We start from the raw sequence: 19,067 nt of genomic DNA, 5'->3' as shown, positions 1-19,067 counted from the left end.
GTTAAAGTCCAACAGGTTTATTTGGAATCACGAGCTTTCAGAGCGCTGCTCCTTCATCAGGACTCGCCTGATGTTGTGAGACTTCTTACGATGCACACCGCAGTCCAATACCGGCATCTCCACATCATGTCTAAATTTCTATTAACATTTTTCTTAAAAACCCAAAACGAAATATAATGAAGAAATAGGTGTCCTTCGTTTGACAGCTGCACCTGTAGCGACCTGAACACTGGGATTGTAAAAAGATTTCATTTTTATAGCCATTCACGATTTCAAAGTGCTTTACGGTCAACTAATTCAAATTTGTTTGTAGTGTATTTACTGTTGTAATGTAGGAATCACTGACAATTAGCTTTATTTTAAAACATTTTATTACTGAAGTTTTTTTAAATTTACATTTAACGCCCCCCTCACAAACAAACCTTCTCATTCTATTAAATGCAGATTGTAGAAAGTAATATACAGCCGCAACAACTTAAAAAGGGAAATACAACGTAACAAAGAAGAAAATCAAGCTGAGGCAAAAATGATGCAACCACATTTGCCCCTTTGTTCAAAGTATAAACTTTGCAGCATCTTATAAAACTATATACATCTTCTTATGCTATTTACATATTCTCGCTGCCTTTTTGCGTCAAGCCATCACAATAAAGAACACGATAATTTAACAAGTTTGTAAACGATCCAGTTAGAAAGCCATTTTATGATTAGAAATAAATAAAATATAATTATCTTAAACAGCATTTTCTCTTGCCGCAGAGTCAGACCCAAGTGGAGATGAGCATTTTGACTTCAAACTCCTTCTTTAAATCAGCCAGCCTAAGCCTACGCAGCCCATTATTAATAATTTCCACACCTCATAAATGCATAATATTCCCATTCAGCTAGAAAAGCATGTTATCAATTGACAATGCATGTTAAGAGTTACAGCATTACGGCATAACAGTTGGGGAAAATAAATTGATATCATTTCCTCTTACTTGTTCCCCCACCCCATCCCAGGGAATGGAAACAAGACGACCCTCAGAAGGGGTAAGATTTGCAGCTCCCTCCAACAGAATTTGAGGTTTCCCTTGGACAGAGCTGCCCACATATGCAAACAAGTTGATCTGTTAATGTGAAGCATTCAGCATCCAACACTGATCCTGTGGCTAAGTGTGGTTAAACTAAACCCTCAGCTTCCTGATCGGGCTCAATACATGATAAAGGAGGTACATCAGAAATGACATCATGTCAACATGTTTTTAACAAAACAAACAAAAAAATTACTTAAAAAAAAACAATAGAAGAATAACTCCGCTATTTTCTGAGTGCTGAATGAGACTTCTACTCAACAGCAGTGTCACTGTACAGTATATATATATTTATATAAATATCTTTATTGCAGCAGTAGTTTCAACTTGGAATAGGGTGCTAAAATAACTTAAGTGTCAGCGTTTTGAAAAATTAATCAAATTCCACAAGGCATTAGGAATTTCCAGTGCATGCAGAAGCTATTTTTGGCCACATTTACACAGCAGCTTTAGCCTCACATTGATGCTAAAATTGAAGTGTAAATATCAAGCCTGATAAGCAATTGCATTCTGATTGTACTAGGAACTGGAAGGGAGGCCTCCAGTAACTTAGGGGCTTCAAGCCCAAAACCTCAGTTTCCTGCCTTCAGCCCAAATTGATTCTTGAGCAGACAAGGCCAAACTCCTCTTCCCTACTGCGGGCAGCCTTGTCGGAATGTCACAGGGCTTGGAAAGCTAATTTCAGAGAGTGGATTCGGCAAGGTCAGGGTGAGTTAGCTTGCCAAAACCTCACAAGCAATTTGCTTTCTGTCCACTGACTGCAGGAAAGCACCCCAATTGTATCGGATTCTGCACAGTCGTCTTATTAAAGGTCAGGTGCCTTAGCCCCAGTAACCTTTTGTAGTTACACAGTTAAATTCAACACCCCACGTCCTGCTGTTGAGATGAGAGCTTCCATAAAGTGATTTGGTAACCTCAAGTATCAAGTAGGCTGAATTTCCTTTGTACTCTTGAGAAAATATTCATCCACATCGTACCCTTTGTGGGATTTTTTTCAATGTCTTTGGCTACATTTACTAAACACTGTCAAGACCATGCAGTGCTTTGGTCAAAACAATAGAAAAAGGTTTACCGATATGAACTTGGCAGATGCAAAGGCCAGTACTAACCAACTACACTGTAGTGCAAGTGTCGATGAATTGGACGCGCTTAGTTTATACATTAAGCAAACCTAAAATAACCAAGAAAAATCCAAACCCCATTTATAAATTTCATAAAGCTTTCCTCTTAAACATAGCTTTTAATTCTCAGTGAATATGTACAAAATATACAGGATTCCAGTTTTAAAACCTTATGTCAAGGTTACGTATTTCATCAAAACTTCTTTGCTCTACACAGAGGTCCGGAAGCCCTGGCAGCAAGGTTACCATATACACAATGGTCGTCTGGTATTTTGTTTGGGCAACAATGTCTTGTTTGCATAATGAATGTCAGCCTCGGGGAGGATCCAGCTTTTAATTCTGGTGTCTTTTCATGTGCAGGGCTAAATGGTCGGAGCGTGAAAAACTGCGACTGCATACTGTGCACTGGAAGGGTTTCGCTCCGGTGTGTTTCCGAAAATGACGGGTCAGTTCATCGGAACGTGCAAATCTCCAGTCACAACCTTCCCAGGTGCACTTGTAAGGCTTCTCCCCTGAAATGAAAGGATGCAGGCATTAATTACTTAATAGCAATGTTACCAATTGTTTAGGCAGCATAAAGAGGTGCACAGTCTTCTTTAATTCCACCTTATTAAAAACATGTCAACGGAAAAGGCCACTACTTGTCAAAAGCAAATTAATTTCGAAAAGCCTGAAGTTTAAAGTTTATTTATTCCTGTCACAAGTAGGCTTACATTAACACTGCAATGAAGTTACTGTGAAAATCCCCTAGTCACCACACTTCGGCGCCTGTTTGGGTACACAGAGGGAAAATTTAGCATGGCCAATGCACCGAACCAGCACATCTTTCAGACTGTGGGAGGAAACCCGGAGGAAACCCATGCAGACACGGGGAAACGTGCAGACTCTGCATGGACAGTGACCCAAGCTGGAATCGAACCTAGGTCCCTGGCAGTGAGGCAGCAGTGCTAACCACTGTGCCACCCTGCCGCCAAGTGGAGGGACTAGGAATGATGTAAACCAAGATAATCCCCCCGATAGTAGGATTGATATTGTCACTTTTCATAGGATCCCTCCAGTGTAGGAGGAGGCCATTCGACCCATTGAGTCTGCACCAACTCTCCGACAGAGCATCTTATCCCAGCCCGATCCCCACGTATGTCCCTTGCTTAATCCCGCCCCCCCCACCCCCCAAACTAAACATCTTGGGACACTAAGGGGAAATTTACCATCGTGAATTCACCTAACCTACACAACTTTGCACTGTGGGAGGAATCCGGACCACCTGAAGGGGGAACATGTGCAAACTCCACACAGTCACCCAAGGCTGGAATCGAACCTGGGTCCCTGGTACTGTGGGGCAGCAATGCTAACCACTGTGCCCATAAAATATTGCACACAGTGGAAATAAGACTACAAACACCAAAGTCAGGCAGCATCTGTTATAGAAGAAAGTAGGGTTAATATTTCTGGTCTGGACTCTTCATCGCAATTACTTATTTATCATTCAAAGGAATTGGGAAAGTAGTTGAAAAAATAGAATATGAAACTAAGGAACTTGGATTCAAGTAGACAATTCCTGTTGAAGAGTTAGCATCAGGCAGGAATAGTGGCCCAAGTGGCCTCCTTTTTGTGGGTTAAATTTTGCGATTCCAAGATGCTCAGATCATTCATAGCGGCAGCCTTAACGATTGTAGATTTCATGGAATGCAATGCAGGAAACAAGCAATGTCTTCATCTTGAGATAAGACACTCTTAACATGTACACATTTTTATGTTCCAAAGCTGCCTACTGGATGGCAAACAAATCAGCAGACCTAACAGCATGCCAATGAGTGGACCAAAGCCAATCTCTCTTGGATCCCATTCCAAAAGGAACTCCCCTGCAAATTAGCATTGCTGTCACTAATAGTTGACCAAGAACCAAGGGAAGATCAATTGGTGACTAGTGTGCTAACTAAAAAAAAAATACAATCCAGTATCACAGAATCCCTACAATGCAGAAGGAGGCCATTTGGCCCATCGAGTCTGTACCAACCACAATCCCACCCAGGTCCTATTCCTGTAACGCTCATTTACCCTGCTAATCCCCTGACCCTGGGGTAAATTTAGCCTGGCCAATCAACCTAACCTACACATCTTTGGACTGTGGGAGGAAACCGGAGCACCCGGAGGAAACCCACGCAGACACGGGGAGAATGTGCAAACTCCACACAGACGGTGACCCGAAGCTGTAATTGAACCTGGCTTCCTGGCGGTGTGAGGCAGCAGTGCTAACCACGGCGCCACCGTGTCGCCCCTCTATTTATAGAGATGGGGAATAATGCTTGAAAACTGATTCATCCTAGATTACGCCATCGCTTTCCATGCTTTGGAATATTCCCAAATGTGTTTCTTTTGCAGTTTTTTCCACAAGATTAATGCAGAAAGACAATCAAGTTTGCTTCTAGCTCAATTCACAAGCAAGATCACAATTTCTTTTATAAAGATCTCTAGCTATTTTGTGCTTACTTCTCTTTTGTCTTCAGATCATGTCAACCACACACAAATTCATTAACAAAAGGCCGGGTGCCACTCCAAACTCAATACAGAATAGCTTGGGACGGATTTCTCCACGTTTCTCTTCAAGGACAAGGCAATGACCTCTACTTTGTACCTACTGCTATGTTGCCACACAGATCAGATGAGCAAGACCCCTTGTTCTGCTCTTCAAGTACTAGTATACTATATTACCCAAATGCTCCAAAACTTTCCTTTCAGAAATAAACACTCAGCAGCAAAATTGTGCCTCATAAATGTTACTTTTTGTGTCTTTGAAGTACAAACATGCGCAGCGTTACTGCACTTTGACAGGCAAATTATCATACCCCATTAAGGCACCTTAGTAACACATAATTGGATTGAAATTGTGAAGTGCAAACAATATTAGGAAGAAAGAATTGTATTCATACAGCACCTTATCACAAATGCAGGACATTCCAAAACTCTGCATAATCAATTAATTACCCCTGAAGAGAAGCCATTGTTGTGTAAGCAAACACAGTTGCCAATCTACACACTGCAAGATTCCACTGACAGCGAACGAGATGGATGACCAATAAATCTGTTTTTAATGGTGTTGGTCAAAGGTGACCAATTTACAAGGATAAATCCCTACTCCTTAAAGTAGTAGTTTGAGATCCTTGACTACCTGTTCAGGTGGATGCACGAGTCTCAGCTTAAATACAGTGGAGCCCCGTTCTAGCACAATGGTTGGGGTCCATAAAAGCGGGGTCGCGCTAAATTTGCCAATTATTAGCAGAAAAAAACAGATCTGATGACACCACCACGTTATATCCGATTTCGCGCTAAATTGGGGCTTCACTGTACTCAAACAAGGAGCCACCTCCCCCCACCCCACTCCTCCCCTCCCCCCTCCCAAAGCCCCTTAACGTTAACCATTTTGGTGAGTCCCAATGAATTGGTTGAGAGAATTCTGGCTTTGTTTTAAAAAAACCTTATAGCATGCAATGATCTCGCAGTGCTTCATAGAATCTCTACAATGCAGAAGGAGGCCATTCAGCCCATCGAGTCGGCACCGACAACAATCCCACTCAGGCCCTATCCCCATATACTTAACTTGCTAATCCCCCTGACGCTAAGGGGCAATTTAGCATGACCAATCAATGGACTGTGGGAAGAAACCAGAGCACACAGAGGAAACCCATGTAGACACGGGCAGAATGTGCAAACTCCACATAGACATTCATCCAAGGCCGGAATTGAACCTGGGTCGCTGGCGCTGTGAGACAGCAGTGCTAACCACTAAGTTATAGGCAAACACTTCTTTAAAAATTTATTGGTGTCACAAGTAGGCTTACATTAACACTGCAACAAAGTTACTGTGAAAATCCCCTAGTCGCCACACTCCGGCGCCTGTTCGGGTACACTGAGGGAGAATTTAACATGGCCAATGCACCTAACCTGCACGTCTTTCGGACTACGGGAGGAAACCAGAGCACCCGGAGGAAACCCGGGAAGAACATGCAGACTCCGCACAGACAGTGACCCAAGCCGGGAAACAAACCCGGGTCCCTGGTGCTGTGAGGCAGTAGTGTTAACCACTGTGCCACCGTGCAGCCCCTATTCAGTGGGGATCTCTAGTCTCTCACTCATTACAAACTGAATCACAAATCTATACTGTTGGGATCAGATTAGGGCAGCATGCTAAGGATTTAAGTATTCAATCGAATTGCTTATGCTTCACATTTGAAGGATCCCAACTTAACAACAAGGCTAACAGATAACCTGCAGAAGGCAACTGCATACTAGACTGATTTTAAAGTTTATTTATTAGTCACGAGTAGGCTAACACTAACACTGCAATGAAGTTACTGTAAAAATCCCTTAATTGCCACACTTCGGTGCCTGTTTGGGTACACTGAGCGAGAATTTAGCATGGCCAATGCACCTAACCAGCACATCTTTCACCCACGCAGACATGGGGAGAACGTGCAGGCTCTACACAGACAGTGACCCAAACCGGGAATCAAACCCGGGCCCCTGATGCTGCGAGGCAACAGTGCTAACCACCGTGGTACCCCAATCAAAACATTGGGACATCATTCTGAAAATGGAATGAGAAATACATCCACTTCAAAGTGGCCAAACAATTCCTGTAAAATCATTTAGGATACCAATTTATCTCTGTTAGCTGCCAAGTTAGAAAAATAGTTTCATTTAGTTAACTAAACAAATTTAGATAATAAAAGGTTTGGCTAATCTCATTGCGTGGAGATGCCGGCGTTGGACTGGGGTAAACACAGTAAGAAGTTTAACAACACCAGGTTAAAGTCCAACAGGTTTATTTGGTAGCAAAAGCCACACAAGCTTTCGAGGCTCTGAGCCCCTTCTTCTGAGCCCCTTCTCTGAGCCCCTGAAGAAGGGGCTCAGAGCCTCGAAAGCTTGTGTGGCTTTTGCTACCAAATAAACCTGTTGGACTTTAACCTGGTGTTGTTAAACTTCTTACTAATCTCATTGCAACATGTTTGGGATCACGCACAAATCATAAGATCAGGGGGAAAATATGTTACAGATGCAGGAGATCAGTGAGTCAATTCTGGTTCAGCCACTCAAAGCTCCAACAATCTCAGAGTATCTAATTGCTTCATTATAAATCTGGGCTGACTGGGTCCAACCATGTTCCTGGAAATATAATTCCATTGAATGATCACCCTTTTGTCAAAAGAAAAGATTTGGCAAGTTCTATTGGTATCAAATGTTTAAAGGTTATTTATTAATCACAAGTAAAGCTTACATTAACACTGTAATGAAGCCACTGTGAAATTCCCCCAGTCACCACACTCCAGCACCTGTTCCGGTCAATGCACCTAACCAGCACGTCTTTCAGACTGTGGGAGGAATCAATCGACTCCAATGGAAATTAAAACCAGGGAATTTACGGGGAGGCAGTAGCACTGTGATATTGTCACTGGATTCATAGTCCAGAGAACCAGAGCAAGATCTGGGAACCTGGGTTCAAATCCCACCTTGGCAAATGGTGAATTTGATATTTTTAAAAATCTGGAATTAAAAGTCAACCGATGACCATGAAGATCATTGCAATTGTCATAAAAAGCCATCTGGTTGACTAATGTCCTTTAGGGAAGGAAATCTGCCGTCCTTACCCTGTCTGGCCTACATGTGACTCCAGATCCCCAGCAATGTGGTTGACTCTCAAATGTCTTCTGAAATGGAGAGCATTTAGGAATGAGCAATAAATGTTGACCCAGCCAGCAACACTCACGTCCCATAAAATGAATTCAAAAATATTGCGAGAGGAGCTACAGATTTGCTGTCACTCAATGTCAACATGGCTGACTATCATGCAGGTGATTAAAAAATAAAAACAAAATGGTTTCTATAGATCAATTTATTAACTTCCATGCTGGTGGACTGAAAGAACAGAATAAAAAAGTTTACTCCACACATTGCCGTCATAAGCCGTTGGGCCAATGGTTAGCACTGCTACCTCACAGTACCAGGGACCCAGGTTCAATTCCAGCCTCGGGTGACTGGCTGCGTGGAGTTTGCACATTCTCCCCGTGTCTGTGTGGATTTCCTCCGGTTTCCTCCCACTGTCCAAAGGTACACAGGTTAGGTTGATTAGCCGTGCTAAATTGATTCATATTGTCAGGGAGATTGACAGGGTAAATACAGGGGGAGCTTATGGGGAAAGGGCCTGAGTGGAACTGTTGTTGGTGCAGGCTGAATAGCCTCCTTCTGTACTGTAGGGATTCTATAATTCCATATATGCGTAAGGTGGAAGATAATCTTCTGTGGAGGAGGACCAATCATTGCTCGGTTTATTTTTCTGTGCTGGAATCACAGAATCCCTACAGTGCAGAAGGCAGCCATTTGCCCCATCGAGTCTGCACCGACCACAATCCCACCCAAGCCCTATTCCCGTAACCCCACATAAAATGACCAGTTTAGTCGAGTTCCACTACCCGAACTTGGTGTGGTTTCTGCTCCCTGCTCCTGGGTTACCAGGACAGCATCATAACCTACACCACTGGACTACCATGCAAAATGCAAGGATGGGCACTTTTCTTGCTGAAGCCTGGATTCTATATATATATTGGCTGGAAGGAACATCTGTGGCGTTGTAAATACAGAGCTCATGATTCAGTGACCACAGAAATATGCGCCACACAACCCCACTCCAATCCATTTACATGAGACTTTGGTTGAGAACAGATGTACTTACCACAAGTGAGAATGGTAAATAATCGAGTGTCAGTACTCAAGAATGTTACAGAAGTTAATTGATTAGAAATTGAGATAACACACTGAATCCATTTCCCTTAAGGAAACTCTGAGACCCTAAAACGCTAATACATGTTTCCCACAAAATGGACAAACAGTCCCAAAGACATCATGTGACGACAGCTTTAAGTTTCAAATTGGTTCTATTTGTATATACAGTCCAATCAGACACTGGTGTTCTGTAAGGAAAGAATTTTCCCAAAGAAAATTCTAATTGTCGAATTGCGTGAAAAGTGGAGTAAGTAATTCACGCTGATTTTTTCAGTGGGAGTTCAGAGAAGACCATAAGACATAGGAGCAGATTTAGACCACTCAGCCCATCGAGTCTGCATCGCCATTCAATCATGGCTGATTTTTTTTCTCATCCCCATTCTCCTGCCTTTTCCCCACAACCATTGATCCCCATATCAATCAAGAACCTATCTATCTCTGTCGTAAAGACACTCAATGACCCGGCCTCCACAGCCTTCTGCGGCAAACGGTTCCACAGATTCACCACTCTCTGGCTGAAGAAATTCCTCCTCATCTCCGTTTTAAAAGATCATCCCTTTAGCCTGAGGTTTTGCCCTCTGGTTCTAGTTTTTCCAACGAGTGGAAACATCTCGACATCCACTCTATCCAGGCCTCGCAGTATTCTGTAAGTTTCAATAAGATCTCCCCATATCCTTCTAAACTCCAATGAATACAGACCCAGAGTCCTCAACCGATCCTCATACAGAAGAATCTCCCACACTCTGTGCACTGCAGAGTTCACCGGCGTGAATATCATTAAATTTCAGGGGCGGGGCCTATTGCCGCTGAAATCAGCGTGCTACTGCACATGCACCAATCTGTCAGTGCTGGGATTGGCGCATGCACAGTGGCCCCGCACTGATGGCCTCCCAATTGCTGGGCAGTCCCACAACGATGACTCTCCATCCCCTGACCATTCCCAGGCCCAGGATTGACCCTCCCACCCAGCCCCCTGCGATTTCCAACACCCCCCGCACCACCCCGAGTGTTTATCATCCCCCCATTCCCTCACTGGTCTCCCCCACTGATCCCTAGACAGAGTAGCAGTGGGACCCGCACCAACCACCCTCTAGACCCCACCCCCATGGCACTGCCCCAGGCCCAATGTGTAGTGCTAAAGTGCCCCAGAGCATTGACACTTTGCCCCTTGGGCAGTGCCTGGGACACAGGCTGGCACTGCCAGGTTGCCAATGGCCAGGTGCAACCCCCCCACCACCTGACCATCTGGGGGGCCTCGATTGCCCCCCCCCCCCCCCCCACCTTCACTCCAGCGGGGTCGGGCTGCTAGTTCTCCGCTAGTAGGGAGCTATTCCAAACCCTGCTGGAGTGAAATACACTGGTGGGGTGGAGATGCTAGCAGGCCTGGAGACTTCAGTCCTGGGCCCGCTAATCGTGTTTAAATGACTATTTAAATGGTCTTGGCATTTCCTTGTCGATTTCCGGCACAGAGCAGACGCTGCTGGAAATCCAGCACTGGGAGACGCAGGCGAGGGACGAACCCCGCGAAACAGTCAAAGCGAGAATCTCCCAACATGCTGCGCTAAAATATTAGCGCGGGGAATGGGAGAATCGTGGCCTTAAACGCTAATCAGAACCCCCTGTAATGCTAATAAGGGCAGCACGGTGGCTAGCACTGCTGCCTCACAGCGCCAGAGGCCCGGGTTCGATTCCTGGCTTGGGTCACTGTGCGGAGTCTGCACGCTCTTCCCATGTCTGTGTGGGTTTCCTCCATGTGCTCCGGTTTCCTCCAGCAATCTGAAAGACGTGCTGGTTAGGTGCATTGGCCATGCTAAATTCTCCATCAGTGTACCCGAACAGGCACCGGAGTGTGGTAACTAGGGGATTTTCACAGTAACTCCATTGCAGTGTTAATGTAAGCCTCCTTGTGACACGAATAAACTAACTTTAAACTTTAATTTCAGTGAATACTAATGACTTGGTTTGAGATCCTTGACCACCTGTTCAGGTCATTGTATGAGTTTCAGCTTAAATTCTCCCGCAAGAAGACAGCGTCTCAGGAAAAGATCAATTGTTTCCTCTGCCCCCAACCCCCAGTTTGTCCCAAAGGGCCTTTAAAATTAAACAATTTCGGTGAGTACCAATGGATTGGTTGAGAAAATTCTGCCTTTGTTGTTAAAACAGGGCAGATACAGACACACACTCAATTTACAAGATAATGGAATGCGAGTCTTTACAGGTAATCAAGTCTTAAAAGGTACAGATAATGTGAGTGGAGAGAGGGCCAAGCACAGGTTAAAGAGATGTGCATTGTCTCCAGCCAGGACAATTAGTGGGATTTTGCTCGCCCAGGCAAGTCGTGGGGGTTACAGATCGTGTGACATGAACCCAAGATCCCGGTTGAGGCCACCCTCATGTGTGCGGAGCTCCAATCTTGAGGCTGCCACGCATTATAAACTGAGTCACAAGTCTATACTGATGGAATCAGATTAGGGCTGTCTGCGAAGGATTGATGTGATTTACTTCATGTGCAATCACAAATGGCATTTCAGGAAAAATTAATTAATAGTTGTAACGTGCTGACATCTGATATGGTGAGATGGCAGCGCACTCACTACAGGTGCTTTGTGCCTTGTGAAATATGGAATGTGCCTTTTTGTTTTTCTAACAGGGAACACGAAGAGGGAAATGTCTGACTTTGGAGTTGTTTCCCTGAGTACCTTGCTGAAATGACACCACCAAAATGTCAAAGACTGGGCAACAATGGTTAGCACTGCTGCCTCACAGCGCCAGGGATCCGGGTTCGATTCCCGGCTCGGGTCACCATCTGTGTGGAGTCTGCACGTTCTCCCCGTGTCTGTGTGGGTTTCCTCCGGGTGCTCCGATTTCCTCCCACAGTCCGAAAGACGTGCTGGTTAGGTGCATGCTAAATTCTCCTTCAGTGTACCTGAACAGGCGCCGGAGTGTGGCGACTAGGGGATTTTCACAGTAACTTCATTGCAGCGTTAATGTAAGCCGACTTGTGACACTAATAAATTAACTTTAAACTTTGACTGCAGAGTCTAAATTGCTGACCAGCAAAGCCAGATGTTCTTTTTTAAATGTCAGATTTATTTAATGGACTGAATTTAAATTTCCCAGCAGCCCGGACGGGATTTGATTTCAACACTTGCATAAAGCCAAGTGCTCAAACGTTACGCTTTCAATTTCTTCCACTACAGAAATGGAGAACACAACCACAAGCATACTTTTAAAAAAAGTCCAAGTATAACATAAAATCTATATTTAGCACACGTCCCATCGCATGTCCCAGTGAGTCAGAGAATACAGTTTTGTAATAATAGGGGCATTAGCAACGACGTGTAGGGAGCATAGTGAGTGCTAGAGCCAGGATTTAGATATGGGTACATATAAATAAGACTGTCTGACATTCATGTTATGTAACATTCCTTCCATGTTTCAGATTTAGTGTTGCTCTACAATGTTACAATCATGATAGAATTTACTGAATAGAAAAGGTCACATAACCCAATTGATCGGCACAGTGGCAAGCGCTGCTGCCTCACAGCGCCAGGAACGCAGGTTCAATTCCCGGCTGGGGTCACCGTCTGTGCAAAGTTCTCCCAGTGTCTGCATGGGTTTCTTCTGGGTGCTCCGGTTTCCTCCCACAGTCCGAAAGACATGCTGGTTAGGTGCATTGGCCGTGCTTAATTCCCCCTCAGTGTACCCGAACATATGCCGAAGTGTGGCGACTAGGGGATTTTCACAGTAACTTCAATGCAGTGTTAATGTAAGCCTACTTGTGACACTAATAAATAAACTTTAAACTTTGATTGATGTCAGTGTTTATACTCCATAAAAGCTTCCTCCAACCCTACTTTACTGTGGAAATTGTCACTGTTCCTAAAGCCTGTAGCTGCTCCATTTAATAGTCAAGATGCCATCAGCACAGTAAACGAGGCAGCGGAAGCTGCTAGGAGCTGGAGGTACACTATTAATGACTAGTTTCAAGATGTGGTGGCAGAGAGTAAGCCACCGCCCCCAAGAGCATTGAATACCTATTTTGTTTCCATTCAGAAAACACAATTGACTCTTTTCATTGACTCTTTTCTCTCTCCACAGATACTGACTAAGCTTTTGTGGATTTCATAGAATCATAGAAACCCTACAGTGCAGAAAGAGGGCATTTGGCCCATCGAGTCTGCACCGAACACAATCCCACCTGGGCCCTACCCCCACATCCCTACATATTTACCCACTAATCCCTCTAACCTACACATCTCAGGACTCTAAGGGTCAATTTGTAGCATGGCCAATCAACCTAACCCGCGTATCTTTGGACTGTGGGAAGAAACCGGAGCACCCAGAGGAAATCCAAGCAGACAGGAGGAGAATGTGCAAACACCACACAGAGTGACCCAAGCCGGGAATCGAACCCAGGTCCCTGGAGCTGTGAAGCAGCAGTGCTAACCACTGTGCTACCGTGCCGCTCGGCCTTTGCAATTTTTATTGCAGATTTACACCATCTGCAGCATTTTGCTGCTGCACTTACATTTACATAGCGCCTTTCATGACCTTAGGACCTCAGTGTTTCACAGCCATTTAAATACTTTGGAAATGTAGTCACTTTTGTCATGTCGACAAACAGAGCAACCAGTTTGTGCAGAGTATCAATGATATAACTAATAATCTGCTTAAGTGCTGCTGATTTGAGGATAACTGTTGACCAAGAGTTCTTCAATTAGTCCCATGTGACCCACCTGAGGGCAGGTGGGATCTTCAGTTTCATTTCTCATCTGAAAGATGGCCCCTCCAAGAACACAGCACTCCCTCACTATTGCACTGAAGTATCAGCTGAGATTTTGTCCTGAAGTAGGACTTGAACCCACAACCTTCTGACTCAAAGGCATGAGTGCTACAAACTGAGCCAAAACTAACACCTTAAACAAACATAACTACTGTTGCCAGGATATGACCCTACACTGAGGGATTTCTAGTCTATCATCTTTCTCATGGGCAAAGAATGATTATCAAATGCCAAGCAAGGATTTTCAATTTGGACACCCTTGGCTCTGCCACACTATCTCTGCTGCAAAGTAAAATACCTCTGAGTCTACCCTCAGATCAGAACCAAAGCAATAACTCTTTCCTATTTCCTACAAAACAGGTGAGATTCTCTGGCCTCTCAGCCACATGTTTCCTGCCAGCGGGAGGTGGCCCGTTGTTTGCTTGCGGCGGGATTCTCTGGTCCCGCCGCCATCAATGGGAATTTCCATTGACGTCACCTCATGCCAGTGGGAAACCCGGGGTGCACTGCCAGCGGGATCGGAGAATCCCACTGGCGTAAACGGCCAGAGAATTCTGGTCATTATCTTTATTAAGACATGACAAAATTGCCCCAAACACTGGAAACTGGGCATCTGATGCCAAATATTAATAGAACAGTTTGGAGTGATGACCAAAGACAGAATAAGAAAGAGAGGTTTATGAGATGACTTCAAGGCCAGGAGAGAGGGAAAGGGTTAGGGAGGGACCTCCAGTGCCCGCCATCCTGGCCATGTGTAGATGGGTAAGCATGCACATGAGGTCCATTAGGGCATCCAAAGAGATGGTCTAAGCCACCAACCTGGCGGTGCTTGCAAGTCATGTGTCAAGGCTATATAGAAATTTATAAAGAGCGGACATGGATTTTTCAATTCAGTTTGAACTTACATTGAACAATAGCTTGGTATTATCACTGAGACAGGCCAATCAGAGCTAATCTGGTACTGGGAGCACACTCTTGCTGACAGCTGGACTTGCTGTTCATGTTTATATTAACTTACGGGATGTGAGCGTCTCTGGCTAGGCCAACATTTATTACCCATCCCTAATTGCCCTCCATTTCAGACAGAATTTAAGAATCAACCACATTGCTGTGGGGCTGGAGCCACATGCAGGCCAGACCAGATAAGAATGGCAGATTTCCTTCCCTATAAGACATTAGAGAACCAGTTGGTTCAGAGAATCCCCACCGTACGGGAGGAGGCGATTCGGCCCATCGCGTCTGCACTGACGACAATCCCAACCAGGCCTTACCCCTACAAACCCACACATTTACCCCGTTAATCCCCTGACACAAGGGTCAATTAAGCGTGGCCAATCAACCTAACCCACACATCTTTGGAGTATGGGAGGAAACTGGAGCACCCGGAGGAAACCCACGCGGACACAGGGAGAATGTGCAAACTCCACACACTGACCCGAGGCCGGAATTGAACCCAGGTCCCTGGCGCTGTGAGGCAGCAGTGCTAACCACTGCGCCATCATGGTTTTCAAACAATTGACAATGGATTGTTTCATGGTCATCATTGGATTGTTTATGCCAAATTATTATTGAATTCAAATTTCACTATCTGCCACGGTCTCCAGATCATGCCCTGGATCTCTGGATTACAAGTCCAGCATCAATACCACTATATCACTGCCTCCCCTGAGCAATATTGCTCATTCTTCAATTGTTCCTATCCACATGGAAAACAAAATATGACTTGCTTAGAACCTCGTTGTGCAATAATGGTTGAGTTTGCAAACTCACCATTAGGAGAATTGGTTATCTGACAGTAACCACACACCATGCTGTCCCATCCGATGCACACTGCCTTCTGATCTTCTTCTGCAGAACATTTTGTTGTTCCCAAAAAAAAGATTAGGTGTAGCATACATCAACTTAGAATCCCAACAGTGCAGAAGGAGGCCATTTGGCCCATCAAGTCTGCACCGACCACAATCCCACCAGGCCCTATTCCCATAACCCCTCATATTTACCCTGCTAATCCCCCTGACGCTAGGGTCAATTAAGCATGGCCAATCAACCTAACCCATACATCTTTGGACTGTGGGAGGAAACCGGAGCACCTAGAAGAAACCCACGCAGACACGGAGAATGTGAAAACTCCACACGGACAGTGACCCAAGGCCGGAATTGAACCTGGGTCCCTGGCGCTGTGAGGCAAAAGGGCTAACCACTGTGCCACCCCGAAATGGAATAAAAATGTTAAAAACTGTGGTGTTACAATCATCCTATGTTATGAATTACCACTCATGGCTTGACATGGTTGCATACATTTGCAACTAAATGCTGCACCGCATTTTTTTTTTGTTGGAAGACAAGTTTTTTTAAATACTTTTCCAATTCAATCAAATCAAGTCCAATTCAGAGTCTCAACAAGTTGAGACATTTCCGATCCAAGCTGACAAGACAGGGCCTTCACACCTGTCTTGGGCCTGATCTACCCTGATCTACATGAGCCAAGCTGATTGGAGGAGGGGGAGGTTTCCTCCAAGGCTTGATCTCATTTGCAGACAAGTGCACTATTTTAAGTCTGTACTGACAGGTGAGTTATGCTGGAAGGCCATGTGAAACTGTTAGTTTTCTGTATGTGATGGGGATGGAATACAAAAACAAGATACTTAACACATATTATAGACTGACGACTTAACATACCTGCGGGTAACAATCATCACACAAATTCTGACGCTGTCACGCGCCCTTTTCCCATTTTCTACACCATCTCTTTTAAGAGGTTTTTGACAAGTCTTAAAAGGTTCCATAAACCAAATATAATGGTCAGACTGCACATGGAAGTTTAAATTCGGGCTCACATAATAGAGACTCCACTTCCTTAAATGCCCTTCCGCCATGCAAAAATCTGCACTTGGGTTTTCAAATGAAATTAAACTGACCTCGTTCTCTAGATTTCAACCCCAATCCCCAGAGTTGTGCTTCGCGTCTGTGATTCAGGCTGATTCATCAGCACTGCAAGAGCACCGCAGTATTCTTCAGCTTCCAGCCTCACAGCCAATTCGGATTAAACATTCGCTGTTGACCAGACAGTGCTACGGAAGGGGCCAGAAGCTCCTATACAAGTTTAACCAACCCAGTTTGACAATCCCAAAACTAAAGTCCCATCCGAAGACTTTCAGGGACAAAATAAGAGGCACACAGACTGTTTAGACTGCCTCAAGGCTCCTATACTATGAATAATACACACCACCTCAGAAGACTCACAACATTGCACTTTGATAAAGATCTTCCAATGCTTACTCACACCAAGAGCTTTAATTAGTAGCAAAGTTGGCTTATATATAGAGACTACACAGTGGTTTCCAGAAACTGCTTGGCTTCAAATCCTCTGATGTGTAAACTGGAGTTACAGTTTTAGCTACCTTACATTTCACGCTGAAGATAATATATCACCGAGGTTGAAAAGTACAGACATTATAAAATGTCCCTATTCCAAGTGCTATTTCACGCCCCCCCTCCCCCACCTGCCTCACCTCCGATATGATTAAAAAAGCTGCACAGAAAATTTCATGTTCGTGAATAGACACTTCTTTTCTTTCGCCAAGTTCAGTTCAAAATCATTTCTAGCTGAAGGGCGTGTCCTCCACCTTGTTTTTCTGGTTGCTACGGATCAAATGAATGCCATAAACACACTAGCAGGACCGCACATGCCTTTCAGACCTACGCAACATGTTCCCTAACACGCCTGCAGCTTTGCCATGGAGGTGAGAAGAACAGAAAATAAAATTGGGTTGAAACAGGGAGAAAAGCAATAAAATAGTTTTAAGTTGCAAAGGCTAAAGAATGATTAGGTTGATTGGCCATGCTAAATTGCTCCTTAGTGTCAGGGGGGCCTAGCAGGGTAAATACGTGAGCTTGAGGGGATAGGGCCTGGGTGGGATTGTGGTCAGTGCAACCAAAAGAGGAAATGCTGGGAAATCTCAGCAGGTCTGGCAATATCCGTAAGGAGAGAAAAGAGCTGACGTTGAGTCCAGATGACCCTTGGTCAAAGCTAAAAGGCATAGAAAGTGGGAGATATTTATACTGCAGGGTGAGGGAATGAAAGATGAGTCATAGCCACAGAAACCAAGAAAACCAGCTAATAGCTGTCCACAGAGAGAATAAACGGTGTGAATGGCCAAACGGCAGAGAAGCTAAAATGAAGCTGTTTGGGGGAGGGGGAGCGGGAATGGATGGGACAGAGGTAAGGTTTAGAAAAGGAAAAGCAAAGGGGGAGAAAAGGCAAGGGAAGGGACGTAAAGTAGGGGAAAAGAGTGGGGGGGGGGGGGGAGAAGAAAAATGAAGACAATAAAGAAATAAAAGGTAGAGAACTAATGAAAACAAAGGGGTCGAGGTGGGTAGAGCAAATCATCTGAAGTTGTTGAATTCGATAATTCAATGTGGTTAGTGCAGGCGTGATGGGTAAAATAGAATCTCTACAGTGCAGAAGGAGCCTATGATTGTCATGTGGACAGTGGACCTGGTGCAGAGCCAGAATTATATATAATTGGCACTTGCTTGTACTGAAGATTTAAAAAAAAGGTACAACAGGTAAGTTACCTGTACTTGTTTTGGACTTCAGCCAAGGCACACAAAAATAGTCCTTTTCTTAGAACCATGATAGAAATAACAGCCAAATGTTCTCAACACCAGCATGCAGACCTGTACAAGGATTAAAAGTTGCCTCACGCAGAAGTTGCACAAGAGTCACAACAGGATATTACTTTCTCCCCCCCCCCCCCCCCCCCCACACATGCATATATGAATATGAAAAAAGTTGTTTGCATGTCCATACCACACAAAACCTGTGCTTCAACAAGCAATCACTGGCTTTGTACAGACAACTCTAAATGCACTTGTCTGAAGTACTATTGAACTAGCAGGCAGGGTCACACAATGAATAACTACCCCGATTTACCCAAATTTACACTTCCACGGTAACATATATCCAGAGAGGAAGTACTCTCCAGCCTAATTCACCATGTCAATGCATTGCGGCAAGTTTTCAGATACTCATTCTACAGCTGGCTCTCTCCCAGTTGCTTGTGCAACATATTGCATTAATTCATTCCCACATGTTCTCCAAGTTTACTTTCGTATCATCATCTTACAAAATGCGGCAGGTATTTCGAGAAAATTGGGGAAACGAATCCTTATTGCCGTTAAATCCCATAATGACAATGCAGATAGAAGGCTGAAAATAAATGCTGTACCTCAGGGAAGCGTGAAAACTGAAACTTAACATTATAATTCTAAGTTGGAAGGCTTTACGATTTCAGAAATAATTACAAA

General features: G+C 44.4%; 1 protein-coding gene across 1 annotated transcript in view; it reads right to left on the bottom strand.

Moving 5' to 3' along the window:
• Positions 1-361: 361 nt before the first annotated feature.
• Positions 362-19,067, bottom strand: part of klf5a (Kruppel like factor 5a) — a 50,059-nt gene continuing 31,353 nt past the window's right edge. Inside the window, exon 4 of the mRNA XM_078221575.1 lies at positions 362-2,706. Within this exon, the coding sequence (XP_078077701.1) occupies positions 2,528-2,706 (179 nt within the window). The 3' untranslated portion in view covers positions 362-2,527. The remainder of the gene's footprint in view (positions 2,707-19,067) is intronic.

Source organism: Mustelus asterias, chromosome 10, assembly GCF_964213995.1.
Source record: "Mustelus asterias chromosome 10, sMusAst1.hap1.1, whole genome shotgun sequence".
Classification (NCBI taxonomy): domain Eukaryota; kingdom Metazoa; phylum Chordata; class Chondrichthyes; order Carcharhiniformes; family Triakidae; genus Mustelus; species Mustelus asterias.
Note: the sequence above shows the minus strand (reverse complement) of the source record. Positions and strands in the feature narration are given on the sequence as shown.